This window comes from Hibiscus syriacus, unplaced genomic scaffold (genome assembly GCF_006381635.1).
Source record: "Hibiscus syriacus cultivar Baekdansim isolate YM2019G1 unplaced genomic scaffold, ASM638163v2 tig00003840_pilon, whole genome shotgun sequence".
NCBI lineage: Eukaryota > Viridiplantae > Streptophyta > Magnoliopsida > Malvales > Malvaceae > Hibiscus > Hibiscus syriacus.
In genome coordinates this window covers 21,121-44,211 of record NW_024061984.1, presented here as the reverse complement: position 1 = coordinate 44,211, position 23,091 = coordinate 21,121, and the positions used below count along the sequence as shown (strand labels likewise).

The following is a 23,091-nucleotide window of genomic DNA, read 5'->3' as shown; positions in this document are numbered from 1 at the left end:
TCGTCCGTCACCGTTGTTTTCCTGGGGAAGCCAAAGGTCACTTTTCACCGACGTTTGCGTTGATGACTTGCACGAGCCACATTTTTTTTTAGTTACAAATAGGTTCTATTTTAATATGTTTATGTCAGAAATTTTGGACGATTGTTGAGTCACGTTGTCCATTTCAATACCATATTATATACTTATACAGCCTCACAACAGCTTAAATTCATGGCGATCCAGTTGGTTAAGTTCACACGAATCATTTATAAATTCAATACAATCCTATAATTATAACTTACGACATGCTTTACTTTTTCTTTTTTATAAAGTATAATTACCAAATTTCAATTTATTAACGGATGAATTTGAATAAATTTCTGTTTAAAATACGATAACATTTCTCCAAAGAAAAATACAAAAGCCGTTTGAGATTTGTTTATTGAATAAGTGGGGACGTTGTTGGGTCTTGGTTAAATGAGATAATAACAGTCTTGGCCCCTCCCGATTATCAAGAATCCAATTTAGGTCATTTTAAAATTTTCAATGTCGACAGCTCTAAAATGTTAGTTCGGCTCTTCATTTTGTTAATTTATTTTCATTGTTTATCTCTTGTTGTATACTTTAGGCTGATATTTTTCCTTTTTGTTAATTTATTTTCATTGCCCCCCCCCCCCACTCACACTACGGTGGGTTGTTGCGTCACTCCTTAATTATGCTTTCCATATAGGAATAATTCTTCTTATCGATTTGGCCCAATGAAGAATCTATTTAAGGGGAGAAGTCTAAAATATAATCGATTAATATAAAGATAAAAAAATATTATATTTAATTATAACTGAAAATTTTATCAAATTTATTGTAACATCCTCAATACCGGGTTAGTGATTAAATTGTAAAGTCTCATAATTTGGTGGTTAAAATAAAATGAATGAATAATCTAAAGATTTACATTTAAATTATTGTGTAGGATGGAATTGAAAGGAAGAAGGAATGGAAGGACAATAGAGTAATTGCAAGGAAAAATAATTAAAGATTTACACGTGGCTTCCAGAGTTCTCTTCTTCTTCTTTATTCCTTGTGCGTGTGAACCAAAGCAAAGGAAAGATTTCTGATTATTGAGTTTCTTGTAAAATTTAATATTGGGTTTTGATTATTAGATGATAACTAAGCTTAAGGAAAGCTTAAGTTATCTTAACATCACAGGATGATGGAGTTAAGAGAGATTTAAGATTTGAAGTTCTTAAATGAAATCTTGGAATAGAGTTCATAACTAGAATTGAAAGTTAAATTTGACTTGTCATCAATCTAGTTAAGATATACGAAGTGTTAAAAGTGGAATTCAAACATGTTGAATTATTGATGTAATTCTTAAATTACATATGAATGATAGAATTTGGAGGATTAAGTTGAAATAAATGAGTATAAATTGGTTTAAGGATGTGTACTATAGTTAAGAATGAAAAAGAGGATTAAACATGAAGGATTTAATCCAAAATGAATGAATTTTCGGGTTCAAAAAGAGGATTCTGAGCAGAGTGCATCGATGCATATTCATAGTGCATCGATGCATCAAGGTTAAAACCCAGAAAGTGTTTGAAGGTGTATCGATGCACAGGTAGTGCATCGATGCACTCTTTTAAAATAAAAAGATCGAATGCAATTAGTGCATCGATGCATAAGGCATGCATCAATGCATCCCATTAATAATCAAACATCGAATGCATTTTATGCACCGATGCACAAGTAGTGAATCGATGCATACCTTCATTAAAAGAGGAAATTGGCATTTATCTTAATCTAAAGAGTGAACCATTAGAGTATATTAGCTATATTACTGATATAGATCCATGTGTGATTATGTAGATACTAAAAGTAAGCTTATTCCAAAACGATCAAATGATTAGAATCGAATCAAAGCAAAGCTAAGGTGAGTGCATACTATATGTATAGTATAATGGAATAAGACTTGTGATAAGTATAATTCCTATATTGATTTTCATAGTACAATAGTTGTGAACATGCATATATGATAATTATTGTAATACATGCATAAGACATATATATGTTCATGTGATTGGATAAATGATGTATATATATGAATATATTCAAATACATATGTGATATGAGAACATAACATGAGCTACATGATCACAAGAGAAATGACATGAGCTATATGATCACAAGAGAAATGACATGAACTACATGATCACAAGAGAAATGACATGAGTACATGAACATATAAAATAAAAGAATAATGCCCATAATATACGATATGAGAGCTATAGGTGTAATTGGCATGCCAAGAGTCGAGGGTATAATAGTCCTTCGGGATGTAGTGGTCCTACAGGACATATATGGCAGTCCTTTGGGACGAATACTGAACTAAGGTTCGGTGCCCCATGAGGGAATTGATACGAGCTGTGGTGACAGCATTAGTGCACAACCTCTATGTACTCACATACCTCTATTCTCAATAATATACATGGGCAATTGAAATACAAAGTAAAGTGAAAGTGGTACAAGAAGGTAAGTTTTGTACATGCATGATATGATTATATATGTTATTGTGTAATAGATACATGCATATTGAAATGTCATGAAGAAAATGGTAAGAATGCATATTCATAAAGATATTGTTGCATATTCATGAAGATATTGTTGCATATTCATTTATTGCCTCACTAAGTCTATGACTTAGCGTGTAAGTGATTTACACGTAGATACCAAGAAATAAGAAGATTCAGAATAGCGGTGGCACGGACAACAACATTACTAAGAAATTAGATCAGAAGTAATTGACAAAGTAGGTATTTTGTTGTGTATAAAGTGTTGGTATGTAATAATTGATTAATTATGAATGCTCTAATCGATTTTGTATTAAGTGGTCTCTTTTATGTAAATTAAAGTATTTTGTTTTAATGAAAGTTTTAAATTCCCGGGATTTTTCTTTAATAATCAAAGTTTGAAAAGTAAATGTGACATCTCGGACTTGTATTCGGGTCGAATATGAGTTAGGGGTGTTACATTTATAACTCTTTAAAATAAATTGAATAATATTTTAAGTTCTAACAAAAAATATTGCAATCTCCATAATAAATCATGTATAATTATTCTGGTTGCATTACAAAACTTCTGATTTTGGCAATATGGTTATATATATATTTGATTAGTTTGAGTAGTTATAAGATAATATATGTTCAAATATTTTATTAATCTATTATTGACAACACATATATTGTATACACTCCACAAACATAATTGGTCAGACTTGAATCCTCTAGAAAAAACAACACTTTCTTTTACTATTTAAATCCCTCTGCGAATTTAACAACATGATTATTATTAGGTAGATGTTTATATATTTATCTCAGTTATATATTTTTTTCATATCAAGTGAATAGAAATTTCAGATTATCTAATCGGATTCGACTCAAATGATAAGTATGAAAACTTAGTCAAGTGGAATAAGTTAATAGAGGAGAGGAAATGCAAATATTTAAGTTGGTATGGATCACTAGTCTAACTCCACGTGCAACGTTGATTACGTATTTATGGCAGACAGTGGAAATTTCAGTTGTGGAGTTGAGGACTATAAGTATATTTTAATGTTAACTTTGGGACCGGGGAATTATTGGATCAAACAACAATAGTATACACCAACAACAAGTTGTCTAAGTGAGATCTGTCAAGTAAGGTTATCTCTTAAGTAAGGTTAGGTGTTCGAATCATAACGTTTATAAATGGAACAAATTAGGTTGGGAGGGTCGTTCTCACCTCTATAGTATCCGATCCAGATTAATCAATCAATAGATCATATACAGTTTTTTTTAAAAAAGCAATGCTATATATATATATATATATATATATATCTTTAGGTCCAATAATGCTTCTCACTCAATTTTTTATATAGAAAAAAGCCAATAGATGAAATAATGAAATGACTAACATTCACATTAAAAGTTGCCCGTTAAGGTTTAATACTTTAATAAGTTGATTAATGAGTGTTGAATCAATATCATTAAAAAAGTTAGCCATAAACCTAAAATATTAATCATAAAACAAACATTAATAATATATAAAAATTCAAATAGCTTAAAAAACCTTTATCACCTCAGATTTATCAATCATGCAACTGACATATTCATAAAATATGATTTCGCAATAGATAGATAGTTTTCAAAAATAATTTTTTTATTCATAAATTATTCAAATATTACTATATGAATTTGAAATAAATATTATTAGTTAGAATACACTTGCCCAATGTAAAACTTTTTTAGTTTTATATAGATTTATGATCGTTGGATGAATGAAAATAGGGGTTGAATTAACTCTTTGTTTTATTTCAGTTGATGTCTTCTCATTTTCTACTATTAATCTTAATTTTCTATTTTCACTCATCCAACAGTCCTATATCTGTATAAAATTAAAATTTATATACTATGTAATTAAATCTTATCTCAAATATTATTGTCTTATATATATTTAAATTTATAAAAATAAATAAAATTTAAATAACGTCAAATATTTAAATTCACAAATATCTGTATGTACTAAAAATGATTAAGGTTTAATTTTCTTATAAACAAATACATTCAATATTTTATAATTTAGAGTCAAATTTTAAAGTTGAATATGCAATGTCCATAAGTAATGCAAATTCAAATAATAATATATTTAACCACTCTAAATCATGAATGAATAATGATTTTAACATTCAAATTAAAAAAATAGATTAAAATATATAAATATTTCATATTCTTATTATCATTTCCCCGTATAAGTATCATTTTTTAATATTATAGGGTGTTTATATGCAATATATGTTTAATTTTTTTAGTATGTTCATAAAACGCGCACACTTAACAGATGTAACTGTTTAAAGTTCATTTTTTAAAATATTTTATTCTATCACTAAAATCACTTAATAAATTTTATACGATAATCTTCAAAAAATTTATAAAAGATAGTTCGATCTAGATAAAAATTGGACATCTGAAGTGTCGTAAACAATAAGCATAGCCAACTGTTAGGTCGAAAGAGAGCAAGCTATAATAGTCCGATAAGGTGGGAATTGGAGGCTTACCTCAATCTTAAATGAATATGCTTATAATTTTATAATGGGTTAAATTCATTTATATGTGTAATTTTTTTAATTTTATATTGATTTAGGATTATTGGATGAGTAAAAATAGATGACCGAATATCTCCTTATTTTTTTTCCAATAAATATCTTCTCATTTCCTATTGTTAACCTAAGCCATCTATTTATACTCATCCAACGATCTTAAATTTATGTAAAATTAAAAGAGTTTTACACAATATAATTGAATCCTAAAAAATTATTTAACAATTTAGAAGGAAAGTAATATTTTTTAATGAAAAATGTAGAAAATGATAAATAGATAATTATTTATTTATCACTTAATGAAAATTTTCTGATAAATTTTATTAATTTAAGTATATATCAAATACATTTTGCAACTTAATTTTTAAATAATAAATATTTGAACTTATCAAAAACCATCTTAATATAAAAGAAGTTTTCGTTTGAAATAAAATAATTAAGAATAGAAGATAACATTTGGGTAACTTAAAAACAAATTAAATAATAATTCAGGACTTGTTAGTATTTTAACCAAATATGATATACAATTAATCAGTTTTTTTCTCCGTAAGAGCATATTGTTGTGTTGAAGGCCCAAAAAAGTTAGAAGAGCAAGGGCCCAAAATGCAAATCGTCGTGCAACTCATCTCCTTTGGAATGCGCGTGGGAGGAAAGCCAGACGGTGGACTCCATCGATGGTCCCATCCCAACTCCCAATGTCAAAACTCCAGACCAGTTGCTTCAATCAAAGCAGTCATCAAAGTAACTCTCTCACTCTCGCTCTAATTTCATTTTCAATTTATATAAAAATAAAAGAAGAAAGAGGAGAGTTTCAAGGAAAATCAAAGTCTTTTTGCAGGTTAATTGACTAATTATTCATCACGAATTTTTGTTCACCTTATCTAATTTTCCCTCTCGTGATTATTATTTTCGTTGATTTTTTTGTTGGTCAAAGATTTTGAAACGGATCGCTATGGCAATTGCTTCGGAAGAAACCACCCGCATATGCAATCACTGGTATTTATTAGTATTTTTATGATTTTTTTAGAATTAATTCTGTTTCGCTGGATATCTGTGCTATTTTTTTCTTGTATTTTCGATCCCGGTTTTGTTTATTTATGCTTTTATCAGCTGAGATTTTTGTTTATTTGAACTTATATTGGCGGATTGAAGGAATTCTTGTTTCGTGGTTTGTTTAGAGTTTGTGTAGTAGATTGGTTAATGCTCAAAGAAATTATTGGTAATTTAAATTGGCCAAATTAAGCCGAGAAGGGGGATAATTTAGTTGAATTACCCTCTGGTTTTAGCTTGGATTAGGACCTAAAATTCTGTTTGTTTGATGAATTTCTTGTTGTATTCGGTTCATGTGATCACAGCCTTTGTCTTTGCTCCTAGTTGAGAATTCATGTGATGAATTCTGTTTGTTTAGGGTATTTTGAACCTTTGTACATAGTTTTTGATTCTTTTTTGGCGGTGTTCTAGTCTACGTTAACAATACTTTTATAATCCACTTTGAGTCCTGAGCTTAGCTCAGTTGGTTCATGCAGCTATCCGTAGTAAGTAGCATCTTGGAAGCATGTGGTTCGCATTCAGCATCTACAACCCCATTCCAGGCTATCCTTCATTGTTCTAATAAAGAATAACCTTTGTATTCCACTTAATGGAAAAGTGTGCTTAGCATTTGCAAATTGTTAAAAAGCAGCTCGGGGCTTCCACATTTTCCTATTTATCATGAAGTAGTTTCATACGATGCTGTAGTATGATCTTATGTTTCCCTAGGAAGGTGAAATATGAGTTGTTTCAAAGACTACCAAGGTTATGTTTCCCTAGGAAGGTTAAATATGAGTTGTGACAAAGATTACCAAGGTTCATCTATTACCTTATACTTCTGCAATATAGAAATACATTATTTTAGTGAATTAACGGAGTTAGAATAACCAGATATATTGATTAATCACTAATTTATCTAACATTCATTTATTTAGGTTTTACTGTCGTTTGAAATTCCCATACAGAAGAGTATTTAACAAGTACTTTTCCTTCTTAATTGTTCAGTGACAGGGCTATACCTTCTTCTAACATCGAGTTGCATTATGCTCATTGCTCCCGTAATCTAGAAAAATGTAAAGTTTGTGGTGATATGATTCCAAAAAAGCATGCTGAGGAACATTTCTTCAACGCACACGCTCCGGTAGGTCTTTTCTTTTCTTTTGAAATGAATCAATTCTGTAACACCCCCAACCCGTACCCGACCCGCTTACAAGTCTGAGATGTCACATTGACTTTTCAAAACTTTTACTTGAACAAAATAGTGAATAATTTTAAAACTTTTACTAAATACAATTGACTAATTTACATAAATTAGTATCATATGATTTTACAAAACAAATTCGAGTATATCGAATTCAAATTTTTATTTACGTGTCAAATACATATATTTTCTGATCTGAACTTTGTAAATGAGACACTGACCTGTCTTGCTCCCCAATGCTCTCTATATTCTTCTCGAACCTACGTGTGAAACAATCACACGCTAAGTCGATGACCTAGTGAGGCAAATAAAACATATAATAGAAATCATAAAACATTCCATATAATAAACCACATGAACATTTAATACTAACTTATCATACAAAATCATATAACAATTTCATACAAAATCACACACCTTTTTATATAACAAATACACTCATGTACATATATCATCATCTACTTTCTTAGCATTATCATATATATTATTATAATTATTTCTATCATTATCATCCAATTATTTATAACCTGATCTTGTTCTTATCATTTATGTATATCATATCACACATATATCATTTCACCAAGAAACACCCATAAATCATAATTCCTGTAACCAAAAGCACATACATTATATATATATTGTATTCATGTTATCTCTTTGATTAGCCCATGGTACACTTGTAAGAACTATATATATGTGAGTCTATAGAGGTTGTGTACTAATGCTGTCAGCACAGCTCGAATAAATGCATCGAAGTGCCGCGTAGAAATGCACCGTAGTGCCACGTAGAATTGCACCGAAGTGGCGTGTAGAAATGCACCGTAGTGCCATATAATGTCCATAAGGACCACATAGAAATTCTTTAAGAATCATATACATATACCAAGGACCAAGTATGTGTCTCAAAGACCTCATAAATGTTCCAAAGAATTATACATATGTCCCGAAGGATCGCGTAGACCCTCGACTCTTGGCATGCCAACTATACCCCTAGCTCTCATGACACATAACATGGGCATTATCATTTATTTCATTTCAAATATTCACATAAACCTGTAATTCACTTTCACATATCACGTATCACACAACTTTTCACATAACTCATAGTCATAGGTCTTATCTCATAACATATACATGCTTTTGCCTATATAATTCATATCATTTCTTATACCATCACATAATTCATTTAACATACATACATATCATGTAACATTATAATAGAAATACCTATAAGTCATATCACTTAGATTTCATATACATCTAGTCACATAGATCACTTTTGCATAGCTTATATCCACATATATTATCTACATGTATACCCAGGAATCAAATGGCACATACCAAATCATATAAATATATATATAGTTTATGCAATCACGTTACTTATACTCACATAGATCCATATAATAGAGCTTAGTTACCTTGTACATGTTATCACACCGGCATATAATCTTATATCAATCCTATAGGTAAAAGCTATTTATCTTTATCTCATTTTCCCTTTGTATCAGCTTACATGATTTATTATACTAACATGTACAATAACATATAACCCTTATCACTTATCTCACGTTATTTAATTATGAATTATTCTATCCATTTAATTTAGTTCTATATAGCTCCTATAATCTTCTCATAAGGTTTTATAGTTCTTTATTTTATAACTTCTATATCATAGTTTTCTTTTAAGCATATCACTTTTTCCTATAGTATTTATCCTATAGGTTCGTATCATCGTTATGCTCATGTCCCCTAATTTATATATATACCATTTTCATAAAGTCTCTTAATTTATTATCTTCTGATCTATATATTATTCTCTTAAATATTATCATATTACTCTATAGTTTGGTCTTATTTAACTCATCACCCATCTCATGTAGTCATAAATATATTATACTGATTCTCATAATTAATCACCTATACCCTGCAACATGTATGGTCATCCATCATATAACTTATTTCACTTCCCATGCAATCATATAGATCATTCATATTAGATCCTATAACTGATCACACTACATGTATTCACACAAATCATTTAACACCTACTGTAATTTATATCATATATACTCAAATCAAACATATACATATGATCATAAATTCATACATTCTAATATAGGAAATAGGCTCGTCGCAAGTCTTGTTTTCATTGAACGTCATAAACTAACTTGTATGCACTCACCTGGGCCTCGTTTGCTTCGAATCAATCCTAATCCTTAGCTTGTTCCGGAACAAACTTTCATTCTATATCTACATAATAATACATTTATACTTATCAGTATACTAATTGATATATTCGAAACTATCACTCCTTAGGCTAAGAGAAAAGCCAATTTCATCTTTTAATGAAGGTATGCATCGATGCACTGTACAGTGTATCGATGCATTCCCTAACGATGCATCGATGCACTACTTGTGCATCGGTGCATAAAATACATTCGATGTTTGTATTTTAAGGGGGTGCATCGATGCACTACTTATGCATCGATACACTACTTGCATTCGATGTTTGTTTATTTGAGAGTGCATCGATGCACACAACCCAGAAATTCCATTTTAAGCACGAAATTATTCAACTCTTCATTCAATTCTTCTATTTTAAGGTCCTATCATGTCCTTAAACTCAACTACCATTACTTAAACCAACTTATATCCATATAAACCATATTTATCTTCTATATCTCATCATGATTCTTAAAATTAAGAATCTTACTAATTTTCAACTTTGTTATAAATCCTTTCTAACTTCATAAATCTCTTATTTTTATTGATAACAAGTCAAATTCCTTCTCAAAATTCACTTATTAACTCTTTTCCAACATTTCCTTTTTTTTTTTTGATAAGATTTGAAGGTCTCTTTAAAAACCTCCTTCTTGATTAATGGAGCTTGTAAAGAAGCTTCTTAATCATGGGAAGGAGGAAAAGAGTGCCTTATAATTTCATTTTCTTTAATCTTTCATAACTTCTTCATCTTTTGATTTTAGGACAACCTAAGCTTTCCATAAGCTTAAATATTACCTAAGGATCAAAACCCACTCTTAAAATTAACAAATAATCAGCTACAAGGAATCTTACATTTGCCTTGGAGCTTTCACGGGAGGAAGAAGAAGATGAAGAAGAAAAAGAGAGGAGATTTCTGGAAAAATCTCTCATCCTTATCCATATATATATCATTATTTTATTCATCTCTTGGTCAAATGACCCTTTTGCCCTTTAATACCTTTTATAATTACTAGCATCTTCAAGGTAATATTTTCAAATAAATCACTGAACTTTTCAACTATTCCACTTTAAATCACCAAATTCTGAAATATTACAATTTGGTCACTAACCCGGTATTAAGGATGTTACAAATTCTGTATGTACAAGTGAAAATCTACATGGTGACGGTGCATGTCTTAACATCTGTGATGCTATCGACTGCATATTTGTGCAAGCAGGTGGCCTGTTCACTGTGCAGTGAGACAATGGAACGTGAAATTCTAGCTATTCATAAAGGGGAAAATTGCCCCCAGAGGATTGTCACATGTGAGTTTTGCGAGTTTCCATTGCCTGCCATTGATCTGGCTGAACATCAGGTACTTATTCTGAATATGTGTTCGAATGGAAGGATTCCAGTACTTGTAGCTGAGAACTTATTACAATGTATCTTGTTGCCTTGTGATTTTAGGAAGTATGTGGGAACAGGACGGAGCTGTGTCATCTTTGTAGCAGATATATTAGACTGAGAGAAAGATATAACCATGAAAGTAGGTGTACTGGTATTGCAGAAAACAATGTGGGATCTTCCAGGTATCTATGCTATAATATAATTTCTGATTGGATTGTTAGGGTATAGATATATTAGACTAAGAGAAAGATATAACCATGAAAGTAGGTTCTTGTTATTGGTGCCCTATGATTTGAACTTGTACTTTTGTCTTCTTAGCATCTAGCAACCAAGATTTGGTACCTTGCATGCTCTAGGTCAGCATTTTGTACCAGTTTTGAATTTCATTGTGGAATTGAGAGCTTCTAGTTCCAAATATGGATTTATGTTAAAAAGCATTCATTTCAGTCCAGAATTTAGCCATGATATGCAATCAATGATTTCATAAGCCATGTGAGTACTGTACGATTTCCCCTACATTCCATTAGTCAGGACCCCCCCGGGCCTGCCGCCATAAGTGGGGAAATATGGCACAATTTAGCTAGTCTTTGTGTCATTTGTTTGTATGAGGAACGTACCTATATTTCAGCAAAGACTGCCAGTTAAAGCCTGAAATTGAAGTATGTTGTGCTACTAGATTGATTGTAATGAGTATGCTGTGCTTGTGCATAATTTATTGAAAGCCGTATCAGAATTTGGCTCTTTGTTATCTATCAGCCCTTACTCAAGAGCACTGCAGCTGTTGTCATTGGTTTTAATCAATGTATTTGGCACTGTTTAGGGATGTGAGGGAAACTGAGAGGGAAGAAGGTGCTCCAAGAAGGCAGCGACCAGATTATTCGAGGAGACGAATTCTATTCACAATTGCAATAACTGGCATTGCTGTTCTATTAGGATCACTTTTTTTCCAGAAGAAGGCAGATAGCATTCAGGTACATTAGTTTTTTTGATGTAAATCAGTTAGAGAGCTACACTTTCCATTTCAGATTGTGATAAAGTTCTGCATTTTATTCGAAATTATAACACAATAATACTAATTATGCTAATGTATCGAAAATATTCGGAAAACCCTTTGTTTTGTATTGTTGATATTTGAACCTTGTGCCCTAGTCGGCACGATCCTGAAGATAATATGCACCGATCAGCTGTTGCTACATATGCTTGAATGTGCTGAAAGGTTCTCTGAATTTCGTCTTAAATATAAATTTGCATGATACATGCACCGGTTTAATGGCTACACTTATGGGTCGGTTAGTGTTTTTTTTTCGATTTTGGTTCAAATTTGCCCATGTATTTGTTTCACGGATTAGTAAGGCGATTCACCAATTCGTCTTCCAAGTATATGTATTTTCTCTGTAAAAATTTTTGTTTAATTTTTGACCCAGATTCTATATCTGTATTCTTATTTTATTTCCTGGAACAATTCGGATTAATTAACTCAGTGTTATGTAGTATCTGAGTTTGGTTTTGTTCTAGTCACTTGTTAGGCGTGCTTCCAATGGGTAAACGGGAATAATTTAAGGCTCAAAATGAGATGTAAAGTGAGAAAATGTATATATTTAGAGGGTTAAATTGTGAATTAAACCATTAGCAAAATATTTGAAAATATTGATGTTAATGTATTTTAATTTAGATTATATAAAAATTAACAATTAAATAGTAATTCTGATAGGGATGGAATGAAATGAATATATAGTCATCATGCTTTAAGAAAACAAATGTGATAAATAGAATATTTTTAAGTAGAAAAACTATTTCATCTAATTTGATAGACGTGGCATTAACCAAATCCAATTACATATAAGTGTGTTTGGTAGAAATGAGTGGTGGTGAGCTTTTCGTTTTGAAAATAATATTAGGATAAATTACAGTAGTAGTCACTAATGTTTCAATTGTTTATGTTGTCATTCAATTTTTAATTGTTATATTTTGATAACTATGTTATCGATTAGTTACAAAATGATCATTACATTGATGATGTGATATATTAATAAAAAAAATTAATTTAACCTCTGAAATTGAAATAAAAATATTTTAATTATAATTCTATAAGTACTCTAATCGTCGTCCATGATATTATCGCCGTCTCTTCGCTCACCTCTTTGGCCGGAATCAACACCAAAAATGAAAAATCCCTACATTTAACATTGTTTTACTTTGAAAATTATTTTCCCGTAAAAATCTTAACTCTCTCATTTAATTAACCTTTTTTTTGCCTTTTAAAATTACGCATCGGTGGTTCAATTGTTTTTATGGTTTTAAGTATGGGTTCTTTGTGGAGGAAAAGTTGATATATTGTAGGCTTGCAGCAAGATATGGATGAGTTATTGGCCGAAAATGAAAATCTATCAGCTTGTTCTGACATACACTTAAATCCCTTGAAGCACAGGTGACAGAAAGTTTTAGTTGAAATTTTAGATGGAAGAAGATGAGTTGATGATGGTTTGGTTTAATTTGCAAAACTTAGATTATGGATCTTAAGAAGAAACAAGAGAATGAGGAGAGTGATGAAGCGGCGCAACGACTACAAGACGAAATTCAATTCATCAAGGCACAAACGGTTGAGTTTTATTTTCCATCTTTATATATAGCTTTCATTTCTTTGTTTCAAAACCATTGCTAAACCTTCCCTTGCCTATTATGCATACGGTTGTAAGTTCAGTTGCAACATGGGATAAAACAAGAGGCGGAGTCGAGAAAAGCAACTGTTGCAGGTTCCATGCTTCTTTTTTCTTTATAGCTTTCATTGCTTTCGTATCAATCTGCTATGCATGATAATATGTGGTTGTAGGTTCAGTTGGAACAATTCCGTCAGTGGAAAGTGTGTCGAGAAAAGGAACTGTTGCAGGTTCCTCTCTTCTTTTATTTCTAGTATCTACCAAATTAAAGCATTTATTGTTTGCTGTATGTACTTAACTGGGTTAATATCATGCATATGCACAATCAGTTACGGGAAGAGGGTCGGAGAAATGAGCAGGAAAGGCATCAGCTGCATTCTTTAAACCAACGCCAGAAACTGCTAATCATATTTTATATCTCTCATAGGAGACGAGTGTCTGCAACTGCTTTGATTTTAGGGAAATGATTTGCTTGCAGCTTCTCCAAAGAAAACACAAGAAGCTAAAAGAGTTGCTTCAAGCTCCTAAATCTTCTGCTCCTCATAACCCAGGCATGTCTTTTATTATTATTATTATTATTATTATTATTGTTATAAAAGGAAGGATGCAGTTAGGCCACTGCTGCATTATCAATTTTCTATCCTAGTGTATTCGTTCATCAATACCAGAGCTAGAGCATCCTGTGTTCTGTTGAAGACATGAATTCCATAAACGATGGATGTGTGCAAATATGATCTCCCAATTTCGAAGAGGAAATTCTGTATTGGTAGCAACATTAATCTCGAAGCTTGTCACTGAGTTTCAGGCGAACTTGGAGTAATCAAAGGCGGAGTCTATGGTGAAGAAACTCCAAACGGAAGGACGATATCTTAGACATGTCTGGTGATGGACATTTTCATTTCCATGCCAAATATGGTGGTGGGTTAGGTTTATATTTCTAGCTCTAGCGTCTTTCATTACTTCATCTCTGTTCGTCCGGAGTAAAAGCAGTCGGTCGGATAGTATGACACTCGAAACAGTACACGCAACTATTCATAGATTATTTACAGCAATAAAATGAAAATACAAGTCAGCTTCAGTTTTTAGTATGTACGTTGATATTTACGGCAAAGAATATATTACACACGCACAAATGAACATTAATCTACTTCGTCTGAACAGTATGCAAGGAAGACGTATTGTCGGCTCCTTTCTATTTGGGTCTCAAAGGAAACACCAGAAAAGGACACGTCTTGTCCAATATTCACACCATGTTGGTACCTTCGCCGTTTCCGCTGCTCATCGGTTGATGTCAGCTCAGATTCTCTTCTATTGTCACCAACAAAACAATGAAGCAAGCCATTCGTCCACCTCCGTCTTCTCATCTTTTTTTTTTAATACACTATCTACAGTATCTTTATATAATATTTATAAATACCAGACCGTGTTCTTCCAGCAGTTGGGCTTTCATATGCAATCTTCAACAGAGCACGGTATCAGTTAGTCTGCAGGGAAGAAAGCCACTGTTCCACGTACATTTTGCTTTCTGCAAATCGAAGAACACAAAGAAAAGGATTCAGAACAAGCCATATGCTTCAGCAAGTTCCGTACAGCTTACGGAAGATGACCATGATCGGAAACTTAAAGCACATGTCTTCCCAACAATTGTCGAACAGAAGACAAGTAATGATAACAATTGATGAGTTAAAAGAAAATAGACTGCTATGTATACCCTAAACATATAAAGAGATGCAACCAATGTGAGAATCAGTTTTAAAAGGGTCGAACAAAGAGAGTTCTCCGAAAAAATAGCAAATTAATAGAATGGCTGAACAGTGACTTCCATGTTGGAAAGAGAGAGCAAACATTTCAGCCTTAAGCCAAAGTAAAATGGCCTTTTATCTCAGGTTTTAATCATCATGGCCTTGCTATAGATAGCATAAAACTTGGAAAACATCATCTTCAATCGAAGATGGGCAAAAAAACGTAACAGATTATTCCCAATTAAGTGCACTCAGACATGTGCAGGGGATGAGAAATTAAGAGAGCAAGATGCCAATCAGAAGAAAGAATAACAAGTTAAATGTCGAACTTTTTCAAAGTTCAATGCATAAACCTCACAACTAATGAAAAATCACTTTTCTCTTTGTTTTCAGATCACTATTACAGCTTTGAAATCAACGAGAAACTCCTTGTAACTAGTTAATTTTAAACCTATAACATTGTTAGTCTGCAAATACTTTTGAAGATTTTTTAGATAATTTGAACAACTCAACAATATCCGTGGACCAGTTCAAAACATAAGGAAGTGCATCTAGGTTAACAGTGTTGAATATGCTTTAATTCACAAAGCCAGAAGCTAAAGTTAGTGTTAAGCAGCCGGTCAATGACCTGTCACATGCCGTGCTGCATCGTTTCAAATCCAGGTTGTTTCCTATTATGTCAAAGGCTTGAAATCTAAACCTTAGAAACAATCCAGTTATCGACTTGCTAAGCAATAAAGACAACGGAATTGAACGTTAATATACATTCTTAACATTAGAATACGAGTGAGAAATGGTTCTTACCAGCTGAATAATTGTCGCGAATTTTCACAATGGCGCCTAGAATATTGTTCTTCGAATCTGCCACTACATTATCCTGATTGTGCCCGTAACATGGAACCAACACTGCGAAACTGTTATCCGAATCATCATCACTCTGGAATCCAGGTCCATGAGTCTCCAACCATCCAATGGAGAAATCAGAACCATCAGACTCGGACCCCGAAACACACCCTCCATCAGATGGCACAAGAACTACATCATATTCCCTGTCAATCTTTCTTTCCTCCCAACTATGCCATTTCCTCTTAACTCTTCTCGAAGAAGGAGCCATATTAGTCCTCTTAATCCGAGGAAACTTCAGGTTATCTGACTCCCATAACCCTGAATCAGATGAAGAACTTAAAGACAATCTGTTGGCAGTGCTAGGTTCTTGATGTTTCCCACTCCATAACCACCATGAAAGATGAGTAAAGGCCAAAGCCATATGTATAATTAACCGAAGCAAGTCTTTCGAATCTTATGGCACAAGAAAGAGTTTGTAATATGAAACACAAATATAGCTAAAATCCAGCCCCCGCAGAATCCGAATCAGCAGATAAGCAATTTGATCAGCACTTTCTGCAAACAAATCACACACTTAACAAACTGCAATTAACACAAGAATTCACCTAAGGAATTTGATGCAGCAAAAACAAACCATTAAAATGAACTTTAAAAATCTTATATTTTCCTTGGCTGCGTATCACAAAGTGTCCATCTTTGTGATAAACAAAAAATGCAACCTTGGACAATATTTACTGTCAATACAATTAATTTAGACATGATCCTGAAGAATAAAGATGCTAAGTGATGAACCGGCTCCACTAAAAAAATAGGCAAAAAGAACAGATAATTTTCTGCTAAAAATAGATTTCAAATTTGACAATAAAATAACCATAAAACTAGAACCTCTTGTTCCATTTACTTTTTTCAAATTTCATTCACATTTCTTAATGAAATACAAACAGAATCTCAGAATAAAGCCCCTAGAAAAAAGATGGACACGTTAGAGATAAAAGCTTCCTTCATCGATGGATGCGAAGCAAAACAAAGAAGAGGGGGGAAACCCCAAGCTTCCTTCCTTGTGTTTCAATATTCGAACATAAAGAAAAGATTCGTTGGAAACTTTAAAGAACAAAAAATCAACAAACAAAGTACCTTTAAAGCTTCCCCCGAGAAAAATGCAAAGCACCCAAATTTTAAATATTTTTTTTCGAATATATATTATCTTATAATCACCCAAAAATATCAACGTTTAACTACGGAATTAATTTATGAAATTATTATATTTTTAATCGAGATAATATTTAAATTAGATTGATATTTCAATTGTTTAAATATATAGGTTCGAACACGCCGCCTCTTTGCTTCCTTATAGATTCAAATGAGATGTATATTTTTCTGTCACAATTCTTGGAGATTGCTACATGATATAGTTGATTATTATCTTCTTGTGTCGGATGTTGCTTCTCCTGATGGTGGTTGGAATTGGTCTCTCCTTAATCAGCTTCTTGTCCCTGAGGCCATCCCTTTCATCATGAATATTCATGCTCCGGATCCCACCATTGGCGGCGATTCTTGTTACTGGGATCCGGATTCTCATGGTCAAATTTCGGTTAAATCTGCTTTTCAGAAGATTTCCGAATCCAAATGGAATTCGATTTGGAGCCTTCCTATTCAAGAGCGAATCAAGTACTTTCTTTGGTTATCTATCAGAGAAACTGCTCTCAAATCTGTCTCGTTGGGCATCGCAACCTCACGGATAATCCGGCTTGCTCCATCTGCGGCGCTGTTGAATCTTCTATTCATATTATTAGAGATTGCAAGGATACTAAGTTTCTCTGGATGTCTATTATTCGACCTGCTCAACATAATTCATTCTTCTCGCTGCCTATTGAAGATTGGATTTTAGCAAATATTCAATCTAATCTCCTTTTTGCAGGTACTGGAATCCCTTGGAAAATCAAGTTTGCTTCAATCACTTGGCAGGTCTGGAAACGTGGAAACTCCACTATCTTCGCAGGCCAGTCCCAATCGACCACTGCCCTCCTTGGTCAAAGTAAGTATTGGGCCTCCTACTGCCTCTCTGCGCATCCACAAATGGATTCTTGCTCTCCTCTCAATACTATTCAGGAGGAAGTTCGATGGCTCCCAGCTCCGACTAGCTGGGTCACTTTAAACTCTGATGGTTCGATCTCCACTTCATCCTCTTTTGCTTCTGCTGGCGGTCTCATTAGAGATAGTTATGGAAATTGGCTTGTTGGTTTTAACAAGGCTATTGGACTTTCAAACCCCCTCCATGCTGAGCTTTGGGGTATTTTGGACGGATTACGCATCGCATGGTCCGGTTTCGGGCGCATTCAATGCCAAACAGACTGCAGCGAAGCTTTCAAGTTGGTCACCTCTCCAACCGCTTACTCGTGCCCCTTGCTCTTGTCCGTGCTATCTTTCATCTTATTTCGAGAACTTGGTGTGTTGATTTTACTTTGATTCGCAGGGAAGCTAACTTTCCAGCAGAAGATGCCTCATCCCACTGACGGATCTACTTCCATTTTCTCGACTCCTCCTCATGGAGTGCATAATCTCTTATCTAGAGACCTTTATGGTCCTCCTTATCTTAGGCGTTAATCTCTGTACTGGCTTTTAAGCTCCTTTTTTCAATCCCAAAAAAAAATTATTAGCTCGGGTTTTGAACGATTTCGTAGGATGTTTTATTTTTGGAGATTGCTTCGTCTCTATTAAAAAAACTACAAAGGGTTAATATTTTTCGTTCTGTGTTAAGAGACGTCAAATTATTCGATGGTTTTTTAGATGTTGAATATTTCAGCTTAAAAGTTTTATTACTGTGAGTTGATTTTACCTACTAATGTTGTCGAAACTTAAATCAAAGATAATTCATTATTGATAAGCTGTACACAATATTCAAATTTTCATTATATCTCATGATAAGTTGAAGTGACTTCAAATCTAACGTTAAAAATGATAAAATAAAAAAATAAAGACGTAAGATAAGAAAGTAAAAAAAATATCGATGATTGATAACAATCACTAAAATTGATCTCGTTTCATGTTAACTAAAGAAGAAAAAAATAATTTTATTAAAAGAATAATATTCTAAATACTGCTTGAACAACACTTTATTTTAACCACGAAAATCATTTGACGAATTCATGATTTGCCATTTATACAATGATATTTTGCTACAGTGGATAGTAAATAAATCCATAGTATGTAACCCAATGGTAATATTAAGCTGGATGGGGGTTAATATTAAGCAAATCCGAGAAATATGAGGAGTTGGATTTACCCAATATATTAAGCCCATTGGCCCAAACTAAAGACCCGAAATGTTGGATCCGAAACCAACCCCATTGCATCTCGACCGGACAGGACACATTTCGAGGAAAAGAAAACACCCTAAACCCTGTATGCGTAAGGCGCACTATAGTTATTGTCTTCTTCTATCTTCTGCTTTGGTTAATGGAGTCCTTGCTGTTTTCTTCTTCATTGCAAACCCCGCTTTTTCCCTCCCAATCCACCTTCCTCTCCAATAAATCCTTGCCCAACCCCAAACCCATATTCCCATTGCTTCACAGGCTCAACTCGAGGTTCCAGCCATTGTTGTGCACCATGAGTCACTCATCTGAAGCCGACACTAAGCCAAAAGAGACCAAGCTCTGGGGCGGGAGATTCGAAGAGAGTGTGACGGATATCGTTGAGAAGTTTACTGAGTCTATCTCGTTTGATAAGCAGTTGTATAAGCATGATATTATGGGAAGTAAAGCCCATGCTTCTATGCTTGCTCAACAGGTTCCCTTTTTGTCCCTCTTTCAATTATTTTTTTTTAGTGTTTTTGAGAGATTTTATTGGAAATACAGAACTCAGTTTTTATGATTTGTCATTTATACAATGGTATTTTGCTGTTTGTTCTAGCTAATTTGAATGAATGTGTTTTTTTTTGGCGTGTAGGGGTTGATTAGTATAAGCGAAAGGGATAGTATTTTGAAAGGTCTAGATGAAATAGAGAGAAGCATAGAAGCTGGTGAATTTGTGTGGAGGACTGACCGGGAAGATGTCCACATGAACATTGAAGCTGCGTTAACCGATATGGTTGGTGAGCCTGCGAAGAAGCTCCACGCTGCTCGAAGCCGAAATGATCAAGTTCTGACCGATTTTCGTTTGTGGTGCCGTGATGCTATAGACAAGATTGTTGCTAGCATTAGAAATCTCCAAGTTGCTCTGGTGAAATTGGCTCTAAATAATGAGAGTCTCATCATTCCTGGATATACACATTTATAGAGGGCGCAGCCTGTTTTACTTCAACATCTTCTTCTAGCTTATGTAGAGCAGGTTTGAATCTTTTCATTCATAAGCTAGTCTAGATGAAATTGAACATCCATATATACACGCACACAAACATATACATGTACATATATATTGAAAAATAAAGTGATTGCTTTATTGGTTACTGTAAAATTTTGTTCTTGTATTTTTAAACTAATAAGGAAGCCTATTAAGAGAAAAAGGACTACCTTTGAAAGTAAAACACATTCATGATGTGCAGCTTGGTTCTCGAAGGGTAAATAAAATAGAGAAATATAGGAACCTGGTAAACCTATAGATTGTGATTATAAATGGTTGGCGGTAATCAACTTCTGAACAAATCAATTATGGTTATATTGCTGGGAAGACCGGTTCTTTTCTTAAAAGAAAGAACAAGTGATTATTATGTATGCTAAAAAATTGCAGGTGGTTAATTCAACTTTCTGTATGTTTTCATGATGGTGTCTTACCCTTTTTCTTTTATAAATTTGCCTCTAGAATTGCTAACTCAGCCTTTTTGGTTGTAGCTTGACCGAGATGCTGGCCGTTTATTAGATTGTAAAGCAAGGTTGAATTTCAGTCCCCTAGGTGCGTGTGCACTAGCTGGTACTGGCCTACCAATTGATAGGTTTATGACTTCCAATGCTCTGGGATTCACTGCTCCCATGAGGAACAGGTATGTGCTGAAACAGCCATCATATTTGAGTTTCTGGAATGTCACACATGACCATTGTATGTATGTTTCATTAGCTACAGATATCAGGCTTCTGTTAACATAGTTACATTTTCTATTTTCAAACAGCATTGATGCAGTTTCAGATCGAGATTTTGTCCTAGAGTTTCTTTCTGCTAATTCCATCATCGCAGTTCATCTTTCTCGAATCGGTGAAGAATGGGTATTGTGGGCTTCAGAGGAGTTTGGATTCATTACACCTAGTGATTCTGTGTCCACTGGAAGTAGCATAATGCCTCAAAAGAAAAATCCTGATCCAATGGAACTTGTTCGAGGAAAGTCTGCTAGAGTGATCGGAGACTTGGTTACCCTTCTCACATTGTGCAAAGGACTTCCTCTTGCTTATAATCGTGATTTGCAGGTAGAAGCTTATTTTTTGCACGTGATGTTGTGGTTATTTTGGTCTATCCATTTCATGGACTCATGGACACCTGACCTTACATCATGTTGGTTTTATGTTGTTTATTTTGATATTGTTACTAAAGCATTTTTGAGCCCTTATCTATTTTAGCTTCTTTTCGTGCATTTTCCTTATGTCTTTAGAGTAATAACCGAGTCATTCTCGTTTCTTTGCTTGCTGAAATAGGAAGATAAGGAACCGACATTTGATAGCGTCAAGACCATCATAGGCATGCTTGAAGTGTCAGCTGAGTTTGCTCAGAATATTACTTTGAATGATGAAAAAATACGGGAGACTTTACCTGCAGGCTATCTTGACGCCACAACACTTGCTGATTATTTAGTTAAAAAGGAAAGTTATTGTGAATTTTTTATTTCATTTGCTTGCTTAATTAATATGGTTACTTTCTTTTCTATTTCTTTCCATTTTCCATTGCTTTCTCGTTCCTTTCCGAAAACAATGAAATAAATGAGTTTTGTTTTTTTTACTTCTCCAGGGGATTCCTTTTAGAACATCTCACGATATAGTCGGTGCGTTTCCAAGAACTGCCAGCTTCAAGACTTGAGTCTAGAGGACATGAGAAACTTAAGCCCTGTATTCGATAACGATGTGTATGAGTTTCTCGGGGTAAAAAATGCAGTGAAGAAATTCAGTTCGTATGGTTCAACTGGTTTGGCATGTGTTGCCGATCAACTCGATTACTGGGTTGCCAAGCTTGAAATCAAGAAATGATAAACTTACTGATGGATGTGGTGGAGATGAGTTATTAAAACCGGATCCTAGGCATATGATGCTATTGGCATTAACAAAGAAAATTGCAAATGTTAAATGCCAGTAGTGAGTAAAAATCTCAGCCAAATGACTTCGTGTTGTAAGGTTTATTATTAAGTGGATATTAGTTCAATAATGCACTTCATGGTTTTGGATTTACTAGTATTTCTTGTAAGGTGATTTTGTAAAGTGGTTTTGATCTTAAATTTAAAAATAATTCTCTTATCTAAAGTCTGTTATGAGACATGAACCAAAAGACCTCAGTGATAAAGGATTTGTTGTTATCTCTTGAAATCTCAGTTCGAACACTAAATATACATGTGTATAATCGTTTATTATCAAATGTTGAAAATATTTGAATAAATATTACATTGTATTTATCCCATATTTATATATATATAAAATTCTGTCGTGTGACAAATATATTAATTGCTTCTCTCTCTTCAATCAACCTAACTATGGAAGAGCTCAATACCAATTGAAGAACCCCCTCTTCCATCCACTATATATTCAAATAAAATACAATTAGATACTGCTTTTTTTTTACAAGCACAAATAGTTGTAGGGGTAAATTACGTATTTGTCCTTGTTCTAACAAAAACTTTATTTTTGATATCATATGTATATTATTGATGAATGAGTTGATTAATGATGGAAAGGGTCGACTTATGAGTTCTACATGACCTGTGT

At 33.3% G+C, this 23,091-nt stretch overlaps 3 protein-coding genes, 1 long non-coding RNA gene and 1 pseudogene across 7 annotated transcripts; 4 read left to right on the top strand and 1 right to left on the bottom strand.

Moving 5' to 3' along the window:
* Window positions 1–3,341: 3,341 nt before the first annotated feature.
* Window positions 3,342–14,860, top strand: LOC120184502. Its single transcript, XR_005522032.1, has 3 exons — window positions 3,342–3,352; window positions 4,152–4,154; window positions 14,723–14,860. It is a non-coding gene; the product is annotated as an uncharacterized LOC120184502 (long non-coding RNA).
* LOC120184458 (XIAP-associated factor 1-like) lies at window positions 5,890–11,993 on the top strand. Its single transcript, XM_039188926.1, has 6 exons — window positions 5,890–5,948; window positions 6,045–6,106; window positions 7,145–7,280; window positions 10,784–10,921; window positions 11,014–11,135; window positions 11,774–11,993. The coding sequence occupies exons 2-6, from the start codon at window positions 6,063–6,065 to the stop codon at window positions 11,931–11,933; spliced, it is 600 nt and encodes a 199-aa protein (XP_039044857.1). The 5' UTR covers window positions 5,890–5,948; window positions 6,045–6,062; the 3' UTR covers window positions 11,934–11,993.
* On the top strand, window positions 13,087–14,716 carry LOC120184480 (kinesin-like protein KIN-4A). 4 transcript variants are annotated; one of them, XR_005522030.1, is made up of 4 exons: window positions 13,087–13,381; window positions 13,460–13,552; window positions 13,655–13,840; window positions 13,940–14,716. XR_005522030.1 is itself a non-coding variant. In XM_039188940.1 (4 exons), the coding sequence occupies exons 1-4, from the start codon at window positions 13,463–13,465 to the stop codon at window positions 13,963–13,965; spliced, it is 231 nt and encodes a 76-aa protein (XP_039044871.1). In that variant the 5' UTR covers window positions 13,087–13,462; the 3' UTR covers window positions 13,966–14,716. The 4 variants fall into 4 exon arrangements, 2 of the variants coding, with proteins under 2 accessions (XP_039044871.1, XP_039044867.1); XM_039188940.1 differs by having other exon boundaries at window positions 13,087–13,550; window positions 13,647–13,706; window positions 13,784–13,840; XR_005522029.1 differs by having other exon boundaries at window positions 13,087–13,552.
* Window positions 14,861–14,987: 127 nt separating the features above from the next.
* On the bottom strand, window positions 14,988–16,770 carry LOC120184468. The gene is made up of 2 exons (XM_039188932.1): window positions 16,157–16,770; window positions 14,988–15,135 (listed from the first exon to the last, which is right to left on the bottom strand). The coding sequence occupies exons 1-2, from the start codon at window positions 16,617–16,619 to the stop codon at window positions 15,086–15,088; spliced, it is 513 nt and encodes a 170-aa protein (XP_039044863.1). The 5' UTR covers window positions 16,620–16,770; the 3' UTR covers window positions 14,988–15,085.
* Window positions 16,771–19,593: 2,823 nt separating this feature from the next.
* LOC120184448 lies at window positions 19,594–22,417 on the top strand (annotated as a pseudogene).
* Window positions 22,418–23,091: the final 674 nt, after the last annotated feature.

Bases quoted from the DNA above. Each gene is read 5' to 3' on its own strand.
- LOC120184458 (XM_039188926.1), top strand. From the start codon at position 6,063: ATGGCAATTGCTTCGGAAGAAACCACCCGCATATGCAATCACTG. The intron at 10,922-11,013 runs GTACTTATTCTG...TTGTGATTTTAG, and splicing joins TTGATCTGGCTGAACATCAG to GAAGTATGTGGGAACAGGAC. The intron at 11,136-11,773 runs GTATCTATGCTA...GGCACTGTTTAG, and splicing joins AACAATGTGGGATCTTCCAG to GGATGTGAGGGAAACTGAGA.
- LOC120184468 (XM_039188932.1), bottom strand. From the start codon at position 16,619: ATGGCTTTGGCCTTTACTCATCTTTCATGGTGGTTATGGAGTGGGAAA. The intron at 15,136-16,156 runs GTAAGAACCATT...TTCGATTTGCAG, and splicing joins TCGCGACAATTATTCAGCTG to AAAGCAAAATGTACGTGGAA.
- LOC120184480 (XM_039188936.1), top strand. From the start codon at position 13,463: ATGGATCTTAAGAAGAAACAAGAGAATGAGGAGAGTGATGAAGCGGCG. The intron at 13,553-13,654 runs GTTGAGTTTTAT...TTGTAAGTTCAG, and splicing joins AATTCATCAAGGCACAAACG to TTGCAACATGGGATAAAACA. The intron at 13,707-13,783 runs GTTCCATGCTTC...ATGTGGTTGTAG, and splicing joins GAGAAAAGCAACTGTTGCAG to GTTCAGTTGGAACAATTCCG.